Raw genomic sequence first — 17,373 nt, forward strand, 5'->3', positions numbered from 1 at the left:
TGTTACAGTCATGTTACAGTCATGTTACAGTCATGTTACAGTCATGTTACAGTCATGTTACAGTCATGTTACAGGCATGTTACAGTCATGTTACAGGCATGTTACAGTCATGTTACAGGCATGTTACAGTCATGTTGGAGTGATTCCCCAAACTGCGCAGAGACTTGAGCTCGACTCCCGGGCACGGCGAGTGACATTCGGGATGGCACCCACCTGCACTGACCTCCAGTGTGGTGAAGTATGGTCAAACAACCCTCCCCCCCCGCCGCCCGGCTCCCCCACCAGTACTCGACAACAGCGTTGGGGGGAGTCCTTTCATCCAGCAGTGGATCGACGAAGGGCTGTGAAATGTTCATTGTTACCGCAAATCAGCGCGACATGGGCTCTCCATCATCGATGAGCTGTGCAGAGGAAGAGGGAGAGAGGGTGGAAGACGGTGGGGGGGGGGGATTGCTGGAGGGAGGGAGAGCGCGAGGTGTTGGGGTGGGGGGGAGAAGAAAGAGAGAGTGGGGGAGGGCGCGTGAACAGAGAGAGAGAGGCAGGGAGAGAGAGAGAGGCAGGGAGAGACAGAGAGGCAGGGAGAGACAGAGTGACGAGAGAAGAGGACGCGTGCCACGGATTGCGCTCCGGGTCTGCAGCGATATCATCACCATCAACATCACCAACCAACATCACCGCCACCACCACCGCTACCACCGCCAGCATCACCACCACCACCACCACTGCCATCAACGCGTCCGCTGGGGTGAGACGTTCTCTCGCTTCTCGGCCCCTCCGTCGCCACAACGATTCGTCTCGTTGCGAGCGTTGATGTTATTATCGTTGTGGTTTTTTTTGTAGTCATTCCTGTTATTGTTGTCGTTGCTGTTGTTGTTGTTTGTTGTTTAGTTTTTTATATCTGGTCGTGAGCGGGAGTTGCCCGCCTTCCCCCTCCGCCCGTCCATGGCGCAGCTTCCGCAGCTGGAAGCGGAGAGGGAGGCGCTCGGGTCCGGATTCGTGCACGCAGCGCGACTCCTACAGCGAGGTACGCGGCGGCTCCCACCTGGTTCATCCCCACACCCTACGGCTCCCACCGGCTCCCCCACGACCGCGTCTTCACCCACGGCCGTCACCCCCACATGATCATCTCCGGACTCCGCAGATGCTCGTTTCATCCCCGCTCTGACAGCGCTCCAGTTATCATCCTCACTCCCTTCCTGCCCCCACCCGGCTCTCGCACCTATTCCTGCTCCCAGCGGCTCCCACCTGGCTCTCAATCTGCTTGAACCCGCCCGCTGCAATTCTCCTTTGAATCCAAACTTTCTCTTCACTTAATCCCGCGCCCGTTAGAATCACATATTGCTCCCACCGGCTCCCAACCCTGCACTCTACCCCCCAAACCCGAGCTCTCCCCTTCCCTCCCCTTATCCACTCCTCTGCTTCACCTTTGAGCTCTTATCCAACTCTTACCCTGCTCCCACCGCCCCCATCGCTGTACCCACCGACTCGCAGCTGTGATTCTCTCTCTCTCACCTTGCTGCAATTCGGCCCCCTCTCACGCTGCTTTGATGCCCCTGCTCCCCTTCAATTACCATTCTCCTCTCCTTCTGCCCCCCCCCGTGCCCGGCACCCCACGACGTCCCACGCTGCCTCATCCACGCCAGTTTTCTCGACCTCTTGGATACTCCGTTTGATTGTTGCCGCAACTCCGACCCTTGGCCACGCCGGTTTTCATCTTGCTCGGCCGACACCTACTCTGCCCCCCCCACGTGGCTCTCTCAATCTGACTCCCTGCTCCCACCTCGACTCCTCTCCATTCTCCCCTCCGGCTTTGCATCCCGTGGCCCCGGTCCACTCTCGAGTTGGCTGAGTCATCCCCACGGTGCCTCCTCCACGACTCCTGCTACACCGGCGCATGGACAATTCTAGGGTCTGGGAATCTGGGACCCGGGGTCTGTCGTGGGGAGTTGTTGGGATTGTGGGGGAACGCACGAACCCCCCCCCCCCCAGCTTCCCCCCCTCCCACGCCCGCCTCGAGGAGTGATTGATGTAAGGGCGACTCACCCCCCACTGTGAGAGAGAGAGATCCAGAAAAAGTGCTTCAATTGGTGACATGCCGGGCAGCCCAGCTGGTGTGTACGGAGGAGTTGTGCGGCGGGGAGCGGTAGGTAGTGTAGCGGTTAGCGCGCTGCGGCGCTACGAACCCGGAGACCCGCGTTCCATTGTTGCTCACGGCCACCAACAACAGTGACGATTATCTGATGCGGTCCCGGGTCTCCCCTAGGTCGACTCAGCCTCAAATGAGTACCTGGCGTGGTGTGTAAACATCGCCACCGGGGAGACAAAGGTGGCCGGGCGTGGTGTTGGCCACCCACCCCCTCGTGCGCCGTGCCGGCCTTCATAGGTGCTCGCTAACAGCACTTTCCATGACAGTCTGTTAAAAGGCTGTATTTGTGGGGGGGGGGGTCTTTGTTTTTGTCTAATTCTTGACGAAGCCGCGTGCTTCGTCCGATTTATTCCGACGCGAATCTGTCTCCGAACACGCATCCACACGAACACCCATCCTCGAACATACGCACGCATCAACAAAGATCACCCCCCCCCCCCCAGCCCGTGCTGGTAGCGAGCACAAACAGTGTTTGTGTTGGCCAACACACCACTGCCCGGCCGCCTTTGTCTCCCCAGTGCAGATGTGAACTGATGCTCACTTAAGGCCGAGTCGTCGACCCAAGAGGAGGCCTAAGACCGGTTTAATAATTTGCTGCGAGGGGGTTCGTAGCGCAGTGCGCTAAGCACTACAATGCTACTCCCCACAGTACATATGCATATACATAAATTATTATTCTCCCACATAGCCGTATAGACTAGGACCTTTTCGCGAGTATCTGCTCGAGGCCAATCAGTTTCAAAGGCGATGCATATATGATATTTTCAGAGCATGTGTGTGTTGAATGTTCAGCGCAAGTACCGTGTGCGGTTAATGCAGGTACTTGATTCCTTGATAAATGCGAACTCTGGCGTTTGAACATCTCAGCACAACGCGTGTTTTGTTGCCAGAGAGGGCGATAAAACCTAGTCATGTTTCAGCCTTATAGACTGCTGGGGGCAAGTGTTGTTAGCGAACGCCGGATAAGTCCGGCACTGCGCACGAGGAGTGGGGGACCGGGCGGGGGTGACCAGTACCACGCCCGGCCGCCTTTGTCTCCCCAGTGCTACGTTTTAAGGTTCACTTAAATCGCAATAGAAGTTCGCCGTGGAAGGGAATCGAACCCATGTGGCCGGGTTTGTAGCAAACCGCACGGCCACTCCCACCGTGTGCGTTTCTACGACTGCACACAACCAGCCTCAGCTCGCCACTAAGTGGCGGTAACGTCACCGCAGCTCTTGTACCAGGCTCGGTACACTTGGATGATCGTGGTCGTCATTGTCATGCGTTGCATCAGACGCCAGCGACGAGTTTTGCTATGGAACCGCTGAGTTGCACCGCAGGGTTTCGACTCGTTGGTCGCGATGAACGTGGTTCCCCTGTGTACACGGTTCGCCGCAACGCGAGGCTGGGCGCCTAATAATCACCACCGTCATCATCATCAGCAGCAGTAGCCATGGGCAATCCACTGCTGGAAGAAGACCTCAAGCCGTCGACATCTGTCACGGCTCCTTGCCATGTAATGGGGAGCGGCGGCATCGGCGGGCGAGCGCACTGCGGTACAACACCGGCGACCCGAGTTCAAGTCCCGCGCACAGACAATTCATAAGAGTGGCGAATATTAGAACGGGGCCCGGGTCCTCTCCAGAGGTTGACTCGGCGCTTTAAAGCGAGTAGCTGGTGCGGCGGTTTATTAAATATCAGCCCTGGGGCCACATCGGCACCGAAGGTGGCCGGGTGCGTGGTGCCGGCCGCTCACCCCGCCCCATAGCGCGCCTTTTCGAAATCAGAATTTTTATTTAGACTCGTATATAATCCGATGAGCTATGATACTCTTTTGTTTGTTTGTTTAAACAGCTGTCCAGTATGGTCGGCATTAATAGGTGTTCGCTAGCAGCACTTGCCCCCAAATCGTCTCGAAAACGGCTCTACGTTTGGGAGAGGGATGTTTGGGAGAGGGAGGAGAGGGATGTTTGGGAGAGGGAGGAGAGGGATGTGTGGGAGAGGGATGTTTGGGAGAGGGATGTTTGCGATGCGATTAATCGACCGCGTGGCGGGCACGCGCAAGCGCATCTCGGCGCTCGCGGTCTGCTCTGCGTACCTCCTCTCGGACGGGTTCCATTCCTCTGACTACCGCTCCGTTACTATTCTCGCCCGGGGGGCGTGGGAGGGGGGGGGCGTGCTCGCGGCCATCGAATGTTTCCCGTGACCGGCTGCCCCTCCTCGTGGCGACTTGACGAGTTGAAAGTCTCGTCACGTCCCTTCATGTGTCTCCGCGCTGGGAAGTGCGACTTTGAGTGGCGTTCAGTGTCATCAAAGTGCCCATCTGCCCCCCCCCCCCGAACCGCCTTCTCTGAAGAAGGCGCGCCACGTGACCGGTGGCGATCGGCGTCATCCACAACATCACAAGCACCGCCAGCCTAATCATTATCGTCATCATCACTAGCATAATCACCGCGTCGTCACTATCACCACTAACACATCATCATTGTCATCATCATCACTATCACATCATCACTATCACATCATCATCATTGTCATCATCATGACTATCACATCATCGTTATCATCGTCATCATCACTAGCATAATCACCGCGTCGTCACTATCACCACCACCGACATATCATCATTGTCATCAGCATCACTATCACATCATCACTATCACATCATCATCATTGTCATCAGCATCACTATCACATCATCACTATCACATCATCATCATTGTCATCATCATCACTATCACATTGTCGTCATCATCGTCGTCACTATCACCACTGTCGTCATTATCACCACCACGTCATCGTCATCATCATCGTCATCATCATCGTCATTGTCATCATCATCGTCATCATCATCGTCGTCACTATCACCACTGTCGTCACTATCACCACCGCATCGTCGTAACCACCACGTTACAGACATCACAAGCGCTGCACGTGGTTTATGCAGCTGGCTGCAGGTGCTTCCACGAGCTAGATGAGGAAGTTCAAATCCCGCTCCTATGGGGGTCGCCAAATTGAGCACCGCTGTGGAGTCGTCACATTGGTGCCTGCCGTGGGAACGTGGAGTTTCTACCACTGGCTCAGCACCGTGGATCAGTGAATGATGGTGATGATTCGTGAATGGGTATATGATTGATGAATAGTGAAATGATGGTGATTATTATTTCAGCGATTAGGTGGATTATGGGATGACAATTAGCAGTGAATCGGTGAGCAATGATCATGGGAATAGGTAGATATTAATTATCGACGAATCGTTGGATGATAATTATGATCAGTGAATAGGTAGATATGACGGTAAGCGAATAGATGGACAATGGCCCGTGAATAGGTGATGATCCATGACTAGTTGGGCGACTATTATGATCGGAGAATAGGAAGATGATCAGTGAACAGGATGATTATAAGTGAATAGGTAGATGTGAAAATTGCTGAAAAGATGGACGATGACTCGTGAATGGGTGGATAATGATGGTCAATGAATAGATGGATGATGATTGGTGAATAGGATGATGTTGATGAGGATCAGGAAGTTTGGTCACCCCTGCTACACACATTCAAAACTGAGCTGGTGGTGGTGTTTGTTGTTGTGGCTGATAGGTCCAGGCGGTCACTTGTGTGGGCACGTTTTTGGTGGGAGTAGCCAAATCCATCCCCCAAATGAGACTGCAAACTTCCCTCCTGAAAATGAGTCTCGAGACCCAAAAATACATTTTTTCTCCGGAGGAATAAGTTACTTTGAATGTTAACAACGCGTCATTGTAATCCTCGACATCCTCCAAATCATCCATAATAGAGGTTTCTTTGGGTTAGATCGCGTAAATATATTAATGTGTCGTTAAAACCCGCCACCACCCGACACAGCCAACTAGTAAGGGTTGTCACGTAAACAGAACGTGGCCAACTCGTCACTAGTACAGCACTAACCGGTGTGTTGGAGAGCCAAGCCACGACATTTACAAGCGTGCCAACCATTACTAGTTGTCTGTGTCGGGTGGTGGCGGGTTTTCACGACACATTTATATATTACGCGATCTAACCCAAAAAACCTCTGTTATGGATGATATTGGTCGCGAAAGCATACGTGTTAAACTGATCCTCCACATTCTCATCATAACCATCTGCATCATCATCATCATCCTATGCGTTCTCACCAGAGGTGTGGACTCGAGTCATGTGACTTGGACTCGAGTCAGACTCGAGTCATGAATTTGATGACTTCAGACTCGACTTGGACTTGCAAAACAATGACTTTGTCCCACCTCTGAGGTGTGGACTCGAGTCATGTGACTTGGACTCGAGTAAGACTCGAGTCATGAATTTGATGACTTCAGACTCGACTTGGACTTGCATAACAATGACTTTGTCCCACCTCTGGTTCTCACCACTTGATGATTCATGAAGTGCGACCCTTGCTCATGTGGATGAGACGGGGGGGGGGGGCGGTCTCTGATGAGGGCGGTGATGAAGTAGGGCAGAGGTTGGACTGAAGCCTCTACTCATCCCTCTCTCTCTGAATTGATTGCAAATTGGAGAATACGCTCTTTCAAAATTGAATTTGGCAAACGTTTCAATGCAGGTAAGAGGTACAGGCGCGGCCCTGCATGTGCGCATTCACGCCCCTGCAGGCAGAAGGGCATCCACTAGAGGGGCGCTTGAGACAGCCCCTCTCGAGCTCCGGCTCCCTCCTCAAAATGAGCCTTGAGACTCGGTAAGGCTTTTTTTTTCTGGAGGCAGGAATTACATTTCATTATCGAATCGTTGGCATTCACATCATCATAATTGATTATAGTTAGTGTCACTATCACCGCTGCATCATGTTCACTGTCATAATTATCATCACCACGACATCACCATCATCATCATCGTCTTAATTATAATCATTATCACTGCATCATCGTCATCATTGCCATAATTGTCATCATCATCGCCACATTGCCATCGTCATAATTGTCATCATCGCTGTCATGATCATCATCATCATCATTGCATAATCGTCGTCCTCGTAATCCTTGAGCCACAATAAATCAATTGCTGGATGAAGGTCGCCATCTCTCACGGCGCTGCGATGTAATAAGCCGGCGACCAATTCAGTTTCTACATTCTACAAACCCTGGAAGTGCCATTTAGCGAAGTAATTCTCGACAAACCCACGTCCGACTCGCTTGACGATGTAGATATTTGGCATACATTTTAAAATAAAATAAAAAATGTTACCGCGGCATTGACGACAATGTGTGTTCGACGTCGTTGAAAGTCGACCATCAATTGTCCTATGGTTAGGCTAACCTCGCCATAGGAATGTGGAATTTCCACCAGGAGCCCGGAGCTGTTAATAAAGATGAGCATCACCCAGCACTCGCTTAGCACGGAAGCACGTGTCCCATTATTGTTGATGTTGTCAGGCACGGCTAACGTCAGTGGCGCGTGATGTGCTGGGACCGTTCCTGTGTGCACCCCCCCCCCACTCCACCTCATTCATCAACCAGCATTGACCAGCATGGGGAAGTATGCTCAAACAACCTCTACGAACGATACAGCATTGGGGGGGGGGGGGGAGGGAAGACCTTCATCCAATAGTGGATTGTGACAAGGGTAAGCAAATGAAAGTTATATTTGTTGCTGCAGGGTGGCGCAGTGGTTACGCTTGTGTCTGTGAATCCCCCCGTTGTGCAGTGTGTGTGGGGGGGGAGCGGTGGCGCAGTGGTTAGCGCGCTGCGCTAAGAACCGGTCCTGGGCCTCCCCTAGGTCGACTCGTACTTAATTTTGCACCTGATGCGGCGCGTCTTTTAAAGGTGCTCGCGAACCGCACTCGCCCAAACGGCGCGTTAAAGGGATACATAGAGGACCGTTGCCTTTGTGAGTTAAGGTGTGGAGTTTACATTCTCCCCATATTCTGCTTGGGGATTCCTCTGGGCTCCACGGTTTGCTTCAATCGCTAAAAGATCAAACCAGACGAGGCATTGTTGGATTGGGGGGCGAGGCGGGGGGGGGGGGGGTAACTAGTGGCTCTGTGCGGATGATTTCGTTTCTCGTTGTCATCGACGGGGAGTCTCGCTCAGCTCCCTGCGAAGTGGGCGCGAGGTTGCGTGAGCCGTGCTCCCACTCCCCACCTCGGCGCGGGCGATTAATAATGCACGCGGTCTGGAGCATCAATCAGAGGGCCCGCGCTTCGCAACACGAGAGAGAGAGAGAGAGCGAGAGTGGCTTAGGTGGTGGGGGGTGGGGAGCGGACCGGGGGGGGGCGGGGTGGATCGTGCTGGCGCGACCTGGCTTGTGCCACGGTCGATCCCGAGAGGCACTTGTCTTTTGGAAGCTGACATTTTCAAATCTCGCCTCCTCCTTTCCTTTCCTTTTGCTGCGCCATTAGCGGTCACACGAGAAACGTTTAAGCGTGACGGAGAGCAGGGTCGATGCGTCGCGTAGACGTTTGTACGCACCGTATGTTTGTACGTTGACCTTTATTCGTACCGTACGTAACCAACCGTGCTAATCGGAGGTGCACGGGAAGGACAAACTAAACACAAGAAAGCAGTTCCAAAAAAATGAGTTTTCATTCGAGATTTAAAAGTTCATAGCTCCAGGGGCTTGCTAATATCGGAAGGAAGAGCGTTCCAGACGGCCGCAGAATTGCATCGGAAAACGCGCGATGCGGTGACCGTCTTTGTTCGGTGGTTAGCCAAAAGCCGCCACTGCGAGGATAATCCTAGTCCGTGTGATGGTTTATGTTCCTTGACAATATCAGCAAGGTATTGTGTGGTTCATTTGTGGCAAGCACTTTGTGTGTGTGTGTAATGAGTGAAAACTACTGGCGTGCTTGATGCCCCATTTACAGGGCCGGGTGCCGCACATGGACAACTGCCACACCCGTGGGCCGCCCCCCGTTGGCTGAACTGCAGCGACAAAGCGATGGGAGAGGTTGAGCCAGGGTGTGTTTGTGTGTTTGTCTGTGTGTGCTTCGAGATGCTGGTGCATTAAAAGCGTCGCATAAACGCAATTATCGATCCTGGCCAAACCCCGTTGGGGTTTCCAAGTGGCCAGGGGATGGCAGTTACAGTATTTGGGTTCATTCGTGAACTTTCGCTGAGAATAGCGTTCATCTGAACACTTTTTCTGCCACATTTCACGATTATTCTGCTATCCCACAAAAGGACCAAAATTACTCCAGTTACACCCCCCCCCCTCCATTCCCACATCTTGACGGATCCCAGCATGCTAAGCAGCTTTGAGCCTGGTGAGTACTTGGATAGGTGACCACTATTTGGACATTCAGGATGTTTGTGGGGTTGGCTAGAAGATGGCAGCAGAGTATTCTGGATTCTTAAATCCATCTTGTGGTGTGGACCTTGGAGCGTTAACCCCTTGTTACGCATGCTGGGTTTTTTTTCCGCCCACACAAAGCAAAAACGCTTCAATTTCGATTTAAAGCTTTCGTGACTGCAGGGATTCATCTTCTTGGTTCTTTCGGTAAAGTCACGTAGAATGGAAACAATAAAAATAATAAAATGAAACATTATAAAATAATTCTCACGACGTTTCGGCTACAACGCAAGCAGCCGTCATAAGGTGAAGACCAGGTCTGTCTCCCCGACAGACCTGGTCTTATTATGGTTTATTTTATTATTTTTATTGTTTCCATTCTACGTGACTTTACCGAAAGAACCAAGAAGATCAAAACGCTTCACTTAAAAGGAGTTGGCCAAACGTTTCGATGCAGGACCCTCCAAAAATATATTGTCGTGAAGCTCGGCGTAGCTTTCCTCGAGAAATGCTGAATGCGACAGTGATCAAGATCATCGTTAGCGTCGTTGTGAAGAATACAAGTAAATAAACATGCAGACGATACGTTTCCGTCACTTCACGTCAAAAGCAATTACATCGTTTCTTACGCAACCCATCAGCCGCACGGCCTTTTGGGAACTCGTCATTTCTGCGACGTGACGAGAAAAACTCTGGGTTGGTTTCGACACGCAGTGTTTCATCAGCAGATGTCAGGCTTGCCTGACCTGCCAATGTTACAGGCACCCCCACTCCCCCCGGAACAAAGTATATGAGCAGACATTACGCCTCCTGCACATACCCGTCTCTCCGTGTGTGGATAACAAGTAAACCCGTAAAAACAAAGTTTTTCACTATAAATCCTTTATATGCGTGGCGGCTAGAGTCCTCTCGTCCTCTGGCTTGAGATGGCTGCCACCTATGGGTCAGATGATTGTCTGCCACCATTAAGCAATTGGTAATTAAATATTTAATTTGTTTTCCCTAAACAGTGTAAAATTTTGGAAATTTTTTTCACGAAAATTAATTGTCACACACAACGAGTCTGTGTGGAAAATGTCAGCTCGATTGGATCACGGGAAGTGGGTTAAAAAACGACCGAAAGATTTGCACGGTCGTAAGCAAGCAAGCACGCAAGCAAGCAAGCAAGCGAACTTAATATAAAGGATTTAAAAAAGGGTCACTTATAAATGACGATTTCAGAGGCAGTTCTACGTCATCCACTTCCATGGTTTATTTTTGACAAGGGTGGGGGGTGGGGAGGTTGATGCACTGTTCCCTGCTGGAGTTCCAAATAGACCACTCCATCTCACGTCACGGCGCGGACGGCACAGTGGGGCAAATGTCGTTGGGGGAACAAAATACAAAAAAAAACACGCAAAATTGTAACAAACAAAAAAAATATATATCCCTGCCGATCGATGAATCTGGGTGCTCGTGGCTTGCTTGGGCAGCGCTGCGGCAGAGCGACGGATGCAGCCGCGGTGGCTGCAGAAGCAGCAGCAGCAGCAGCATCGCGAGCCATGAGAGCCAGAATGTGTTTTAATTAAATTAATTCGGTCATTTCATTTCAGTCCAGTTTCATTAACTATTAACACTCGTTCTCTCTTTAAAAAAAGGCGAGGCAGTGAAAGCGGAGTCACATTTGGCCAATTCGAAAAACTCCCAACGCGAATTGCTCAGTGGGGAATTACACAATCACCCCCCCCCCCCTCTACTGGCAGAGCTACTTAATGTCCGCTGGCAGTCCAGGTGCCGAATCAACTTGCGCTGCACAGGGACAGCTGCCTCTGGGGGTGACCCTTCGAATGTGGTGATGAGCTGTACCCGGGCGTGAAGGTGCTCATCGTTCACGACTTATTTTTGTTTTATCATTCAGGAGACCCAACGCCGAGTCGTTGGACAATTTTTTTCAAGAGGGTCCTGCCGCTACATTTTTATTTTATTTTAATGCCTTTTCAGCCAATTAATGATGAGTTACGTTCATTATACGAGTGTGAGAAACCCGGAGTGCCTGGAGAAACAACCACGTTCTCCACGGGCTAGCAACAACAACACTCCATCCCCGTACAGATGGAGACCGATGGCAAATGAGTCCAATGGCTGTGCCGCATTCTCGTGGCGTGCCCAGGGTACGGGATGAAGGGGAGCTTCACGAAGTTCGTGCGACGATTCATCAACCCTTGCTGCTGCCTCGAACAGTGGCGGATGACAGTCCACGTGCAATAGCCACCAAAACCCTCGTGGGCCGTTGAACGTTGGTAGCGAGGGTTTTTGCAATTCGCACACCACCCGATAATATCAGTAAAGTCACGTAGGTAAAAAAAATGAATAAAAGTAAAATAATTTTTTTTAATTTAAATTTTTTACTTACGTGACTTTACCGAAAAAACCCATGAATATGAATCCTTGCAGTCACGAAAGCTTCAAATCTAGAATCGATAATATCAGCTCTGCCAATCGGTGACCTCAACACATCCTTAGTAATACGTCTGTATATTCAATGAACAAGTTTGGTCTTGCCCAGTGCACCGCGGTCTCTGATAACGTCGCAGACTCGTCTCGTCTCGTCACAGCCGGTGGCGCATCGCTCCGTGGCGAGCCGCAGCCGTGGCCACCGTCACGCCCGATGACGTTTCATGTCCCCTTCACGGTCATCGTCCTTGGCTAAAATATAACCAAGACACTCGATTGGCAAATATCGTCACTAAAGTCGATGACGATCGGTGGGTGTGTGGATCGTCATGGTGATGATGAGTGCATAGGTGGATCACGATGATGATCATTGGATAGGTGGATGATAAATGATGATTGATGATGAACAATGTTTTGAACACGAGTGGATGATTGTGATAATGAGTGGATAGGTGGATGATGAAAATGAATATAGAGGTGAGTGGACGGTGAGTGGATGATGATGAATGTAGACGTGGGTGATGAGTGGATGGTGAGTGGATGATGAACATAAAGGTGCGTGGTGAGTGCACGATGTTGAGTAGATGATTATTCAATGATGCGTTGGTGGGCTCCAGCCATCGTCCTCGTTGACTGAAATTAAATCCGCACCTTCGTTGATGAACATTGCCGTCTCTAATTTTGTTATGGCAAAATCAACACTGGAAGGGGAGGGATAAGGGCTCGCATCTATTCCCATGATGTGGGTTGGAGGGGCGTGTGGGGTGGGGTGGGGAGCTGTCTGGTGGCAGATGGTGGTTGTAAGGTCCCTGTGGCATCCGGGCCACGATCTGCCGCCGCTGCTGCTGCTGTTGTTGAGTTTGATTTTGCATGATTAGTGAGGTTGACATTTATTCATTTCTTGTCTATTTATTTAACTCTCCCAGCGGCGCCGGCTCCCTCAAGCCTCGTTCACTTGACCTCTCCTCACTCGACCTCTCTCACACTGTAGTCCCTCCTTTGACCTGTCCTTGACCTCTCACTCTTGTTCGCCGCGTCCCAATCACTCACCTCTCTCCTCCCCCCTCTCCTCTCCTCTCCTGTATCCACCTCCCTTTCTCACATCGCGCATCTCACCTCCGCCTTGCTCCACTTCATCTGAAAGCCCATTCCACAGTAATCATAATTATTATTTTAAAATCCTAACCCCCTGCCGTGCACGGCGGCTGTGTGCCTTGGTCGCGCTGGCGGTAGCTATCGAGTGGCCCACGCATTGTGTCCTTTGTACTCGGGGCACACACCAACAACGTAACGCCACTTGTTCCCCTGTGCGCCGTGTCTCCGTGTGCTGCGTCTATTCTCTCTCCCTGTGCTGTCTGCTCCCTCTCTCTCTCTCCGTGTGCTGTCTACTGCTCTCTCTCTCCATGTGCTGTCTGCTGCTCTCTCTCTGTCTCTCCGTGTCCGCTGTGTGACTTGCAACCAGAATCATCCCCCAATGTTCACAACCTCGTCCTGAAGCTAAGCAGGACTGAGCCTGGCTAATACTACGCGGATGGGAGGCAGCCTCGGAATACAGGATCCTGTACGCGCGGGCTGCGAGGTGGCCCAGAGTTGGCACGACAAAACACGCATCCATCTGTGCGGCGTTTTGTGTCACCACCTCGTGTGTGTTTCAAAGGCAAAAATGCCCCGTATCGCTTTAGCAGACTGTTGGGGCAAGTGCTGTTAGCGAGCACCTATGAAGGCCGGAAGGGCACACGAGGAGGCTAACACCACACCCAGTCGCCTTTGTCTCCCCAGTGCTGATGTTTATTCACCGCACCAGCTAAGGCCCAAAACCAGTACTTAATTTGGAGCTTTCATGACTGCAGGAATTACTCTTTGGTTCTTTCGGTAAAGTCACGTATCAAGAGAAAAGAATAAATTAAATACTAGCATGCGACGTTTCGATTGCAACACAAACAATCGTCATCAGGTATAAATGAAATAGAAACACAAATCTAGTATACTTAGAAATGTAATGTAATACAACAGAGAGTCGGATAACATAACAGTCAACACCGTACCTGGTTGATGATGTTCTTCCTGAGAATGCTAAATTTGAGAGAGAGATCAAACACAGAACCAGAGACATATAGACAGACATATAAGTAGAGACAGATATCACAGAGATACATAGAGAGAGAGAGAGAGACGTACATAGGCACACAGAGAAACCCAAGACCAGGTTCAGATATTCACCACTGGCATTGTTCGTGAGTGGGAATCGAACTCGTGTGGCCTGGTCCGTGGAATTGACCAAACATACCGTTGCAGGCAGGGCCCTCCCGTATCATGGTCTTGAGACTCGGTGAGGCTTCTGGTAAATACACATAAATACATGAAGTGTCGGTATCGTTAGCCGCACGAGCAAAACCGTATTTAAGAATGTCTCCTCTCTCTGCCCCCCATCGACCTCACGCGCACTTTCAATCATATTCATGGGCAGTCCGCTGCCGCTTTGTGGGTCTATAAAAAATGTGTTCGACTTCACTCGCTGGAAATTGATGCAGTGATCCCGAGCTCCCTCCCACAAACAACCACAAACCCGGTCCTCCAATAAATATATTTATTTATAACTGAATAAATAAGCGAGGGGTCACAATTGTTATTATAATAGCCGTGTGTCTGCGTGTGCCGCCTCAAGGTGTGGCGCTTTGGCATAGTGCCGTTCTCCCACCCCCCCGCCTCTGCCACCTCCCCTCGCCCCCCCGCGTCTCTCTGAGCTTGCCGTTGCTGGGAGGAGGTGGGGTGGGTGTCGTGGGGCAGGACAGGCCGGCGCGGTGAGCAGTGTAGCGTCCGACAGACGCTCCCCCAGGACCCCGCTGGGGGAACTCTGGGCCACGCATGCTGCACTCATTAAAGTGGCCAACGCGGTGCAGGGGGGGGGGGTGACTCTGCACCCCCCCCAACCAACCCCACCACGCCTCGCTACCCCATTGCTCGTACACGCAGGCAGTCGTAGCCTTCGTAGGCTGCTGGGGCAAGTGATGTTAGCGGGCGCCTATGAAGGCCGCCACCGCAAAAACAAATATCTCCCGTATCGCCTTCACAGACTGGGGCAAGCGCTGTTAGCGAGCACCTAATGAATGGCGGCACGGCACACGAGGGGTGGGTGGCCAGCACCACGCCCAACCGCCTTTGTCTTCCCGGTGGGGATACTTACACACCGCGCCAAGTACTACTTTTAGGCCGAGTCGACCTAAGGGAGACCCACGACCGGTTCAGATCGAACTCGGGTGGCCGGCTTCGTAGCGCAGCGCGCTAACCGCTGCGCCACCGATCCCCACTGCGCACGCGCTCCCACGCTCATCGCAAAGGGGGTGCGTGACGCGGCTCAACGATAGTGTGTTCACCGCTTGTTGCTGCAAAAGGTTCACGGTTCGAATGAAGTGGCCGCCCTGATTATTACCGCGGTGTGGTGACGTCATTCGCCAGAGTATTCCACTGTGTGCTGGCAAAAACACGTTTCAAATTTGTCACATTTTAAAGATTGACTGCAATGTACTCGATTGGCATTACGCACAGGGCAAGTATTGTCCCCGACTGTGGAAACAGGGTCAGGACCCTGCTGAGAAGGAGTCACGATACTCGAGCACACAGAGTGGCGCGGTGGTGCTAACACTTTTGCGCATCGCAGCAAAAATCACCTGGATTCGAGTCCTGTTCTCTGGTGCCTTTGCTTTGCACGGGTTTACTCTGACAACTTAAACAAAACAACGTAACTGGCGTCGGTCAAATAACATCGAAAATTCTGAAGAATAACAAGCACTTTACTCGATTGGGATTACGCACAGAAGCATCGCTCCTCCTGCAAAAGCGTGACAGGAATCTCTCGACAAAGGGCGCCGTGGTGGCGAGATGTTAACTACCTCGCCTGATATACAGGAAGTCGTGGTTTCGATCCCGACCATGAAGCCTGTATATTTCGAGTTTGCGTGTCTCTCTCCCTGTGCGTTTCGAGTATTTGGCTGCTATAAATGTCCACGTGATAAGCTATTTCGTTGAGCTGGTGAAATAAAAAAATAGTTAAATTAATAGTTTTAAGAATCTCGAGACTCGATGAGGCTCGATGAGGATTTCCTGGTCCTTCGGATTCCTGCTACAGCTAAGCACAAAAACAAAGACAAAGATCCCCGTATAGCCTTAACAGACTGTAGGGGCAAGTGCTGCTAGCGAGCACCTATGAAGGTCGGAACTGTACACGAGGGGGTGGGTGGCCACCACCACGCCCGACCACCTTTGTCTCCCCAGTGGCGATGTTCACCACACACCGCACCAGGTACTCATTTCAGGCTGAGTCGAACTAGGGGAGGCCCAGGACCGGTTCAGATAATCGTCACTGGTGTTGGCCGTGAGCGGGAATCGAACCCGGGTCGCCAGGTTCGTAGCGCAGCGCCCTAACCACTACACTACCGCTCCCCATAAGTGGCGTCGTGCCGAACATCATCCCAATGAGGCAGGGGCCCTCCTGAAAAATAGTCGTTGGGACTTGGTGTGGCTTTCCTGGGTAAATCACGAATAATTATGACAACACACACACGCGCGAACTGGGCTCATGGTGAGCGGCGCGGGTCGTGTCCGCGATCGGCGCCCAATGATTCACGAGAATTGTCCAGGCCATCAAAGCTGAACTGGGGCTTTGAAGGGAAAATGAAAACGAACATTTTTGAAGATTGCCGACTTTCAAGTGAGGCACGACGCGAGAGAGCAGTGCCCGCGTGGGGCGCACAGCTTCCCCCCCTCCCCTCCCTCCGCGCATTGCCCGCCCCCCCGTGATCCTAACGCAGGGGCTCCCCGATCCAGATACATATATATACACATATATATTGGTAGGAACCTCTTGGTTACACCAGCCCACAGGGGATGATTGTGTCCGTCCGTCCGTCGTGCAGGGAAGGGCTGGGTGTGGAGGGAGGGAGGGGCTGGGTGGGGAGGGGCTGGGTGGGGAGGGTGGGGCTGGCTGGGGCTGGGTGGGGGGTGGGAGGAAAGGGGCTGGGTAGGGAGGGGCTGGTCACGCCGTGGTGCCCTTATAAAACTCAACGTTCAACCTACTCACGCCGGCTTGTGCCCGCCCTCACAGTCGGGCATATTTGCGGAATACACCACGCCGCCGTTGACCCTGACCATTGACCGAGCAAACCAACGTTCCTACCAGCTCCCTCCGCAGGAATGTGTTATATATCATGGGACCTCCTTTGCTAGTACCAAAATATGAGATAAGCTTTCCCCTTTTGGCGTCTTGTGGTCTAACACCGTTTGAGACTCGGCTCCAAAGAAAGCTGTCTCTGGTGTGGACCAAACAGTTTCAAGGACAATGCATATATTATCAGAGTGTGTTTTTTGTTTGCATTCTGACCACAAGTATTGTGGTGAGATGCAGACATGATTAAATGTTAAATGTTTCAGTTTGGTGTTTTACACACATATATTTTCAGGGTTTGCTGACCCGGTTTAGACCCGGCGGCTAAAACGAAGCACAGGGTCGCGTGTGGCGTTGTGACGTGTGGGTGAAGTGTGGGTGAAGTGGGTGA

The 17,373-nt window shown here is 51.7% G+C and overlaps 1 protein-coding gene across 7 annotated transcripts in view; it reads left to right on the forward strand.

Moving 5' to 3' along the window:
• Positions 1 to 543: 543 nt before the first annotated feature.
• KHDRBS2 (KH RNA binding domain containing, signal transduction associated 2) overlaps positions 544 to 17,373 on the forward strand; it is a 130,589-nt gene continuing 113,759 nt past the window's right edge. For all 7 annotated transcript variants that reach the window (XM_061568955.1, XM_061568954.1, XM_061568956.1 and 4 more), the window contains exons 1-2: positions 544 to 745; positions 889 to 1,024. In XM_061568955.1, the coding sequence (XP_061424939.1) occupies positions 943 to 1,024 (82 nt within the window). In that variant the 5' untranslated portion in view covers positions 544 to 745; positions 889 to 942. The remainder of the gene's footprint in view (positions 746 to 888; positions 1,025 to 17,373) is intronic.

The sequence above is a fragment of the Lethenteron reissneri genome, chromosome 42, assembly GCF_015708825.2.
Source record: "Lethenteron reissneri isolate LAM-NWPU_2019-01 chromosome 42, ASM1570882v1, whole genome shotgun sequence".
NCBI lineage: Eukaryota > Metazoa > Chordata > Hyperoartia > Petromyzontiformes > Petromyzontidae > Lethenteron > Lethenteron reissneri.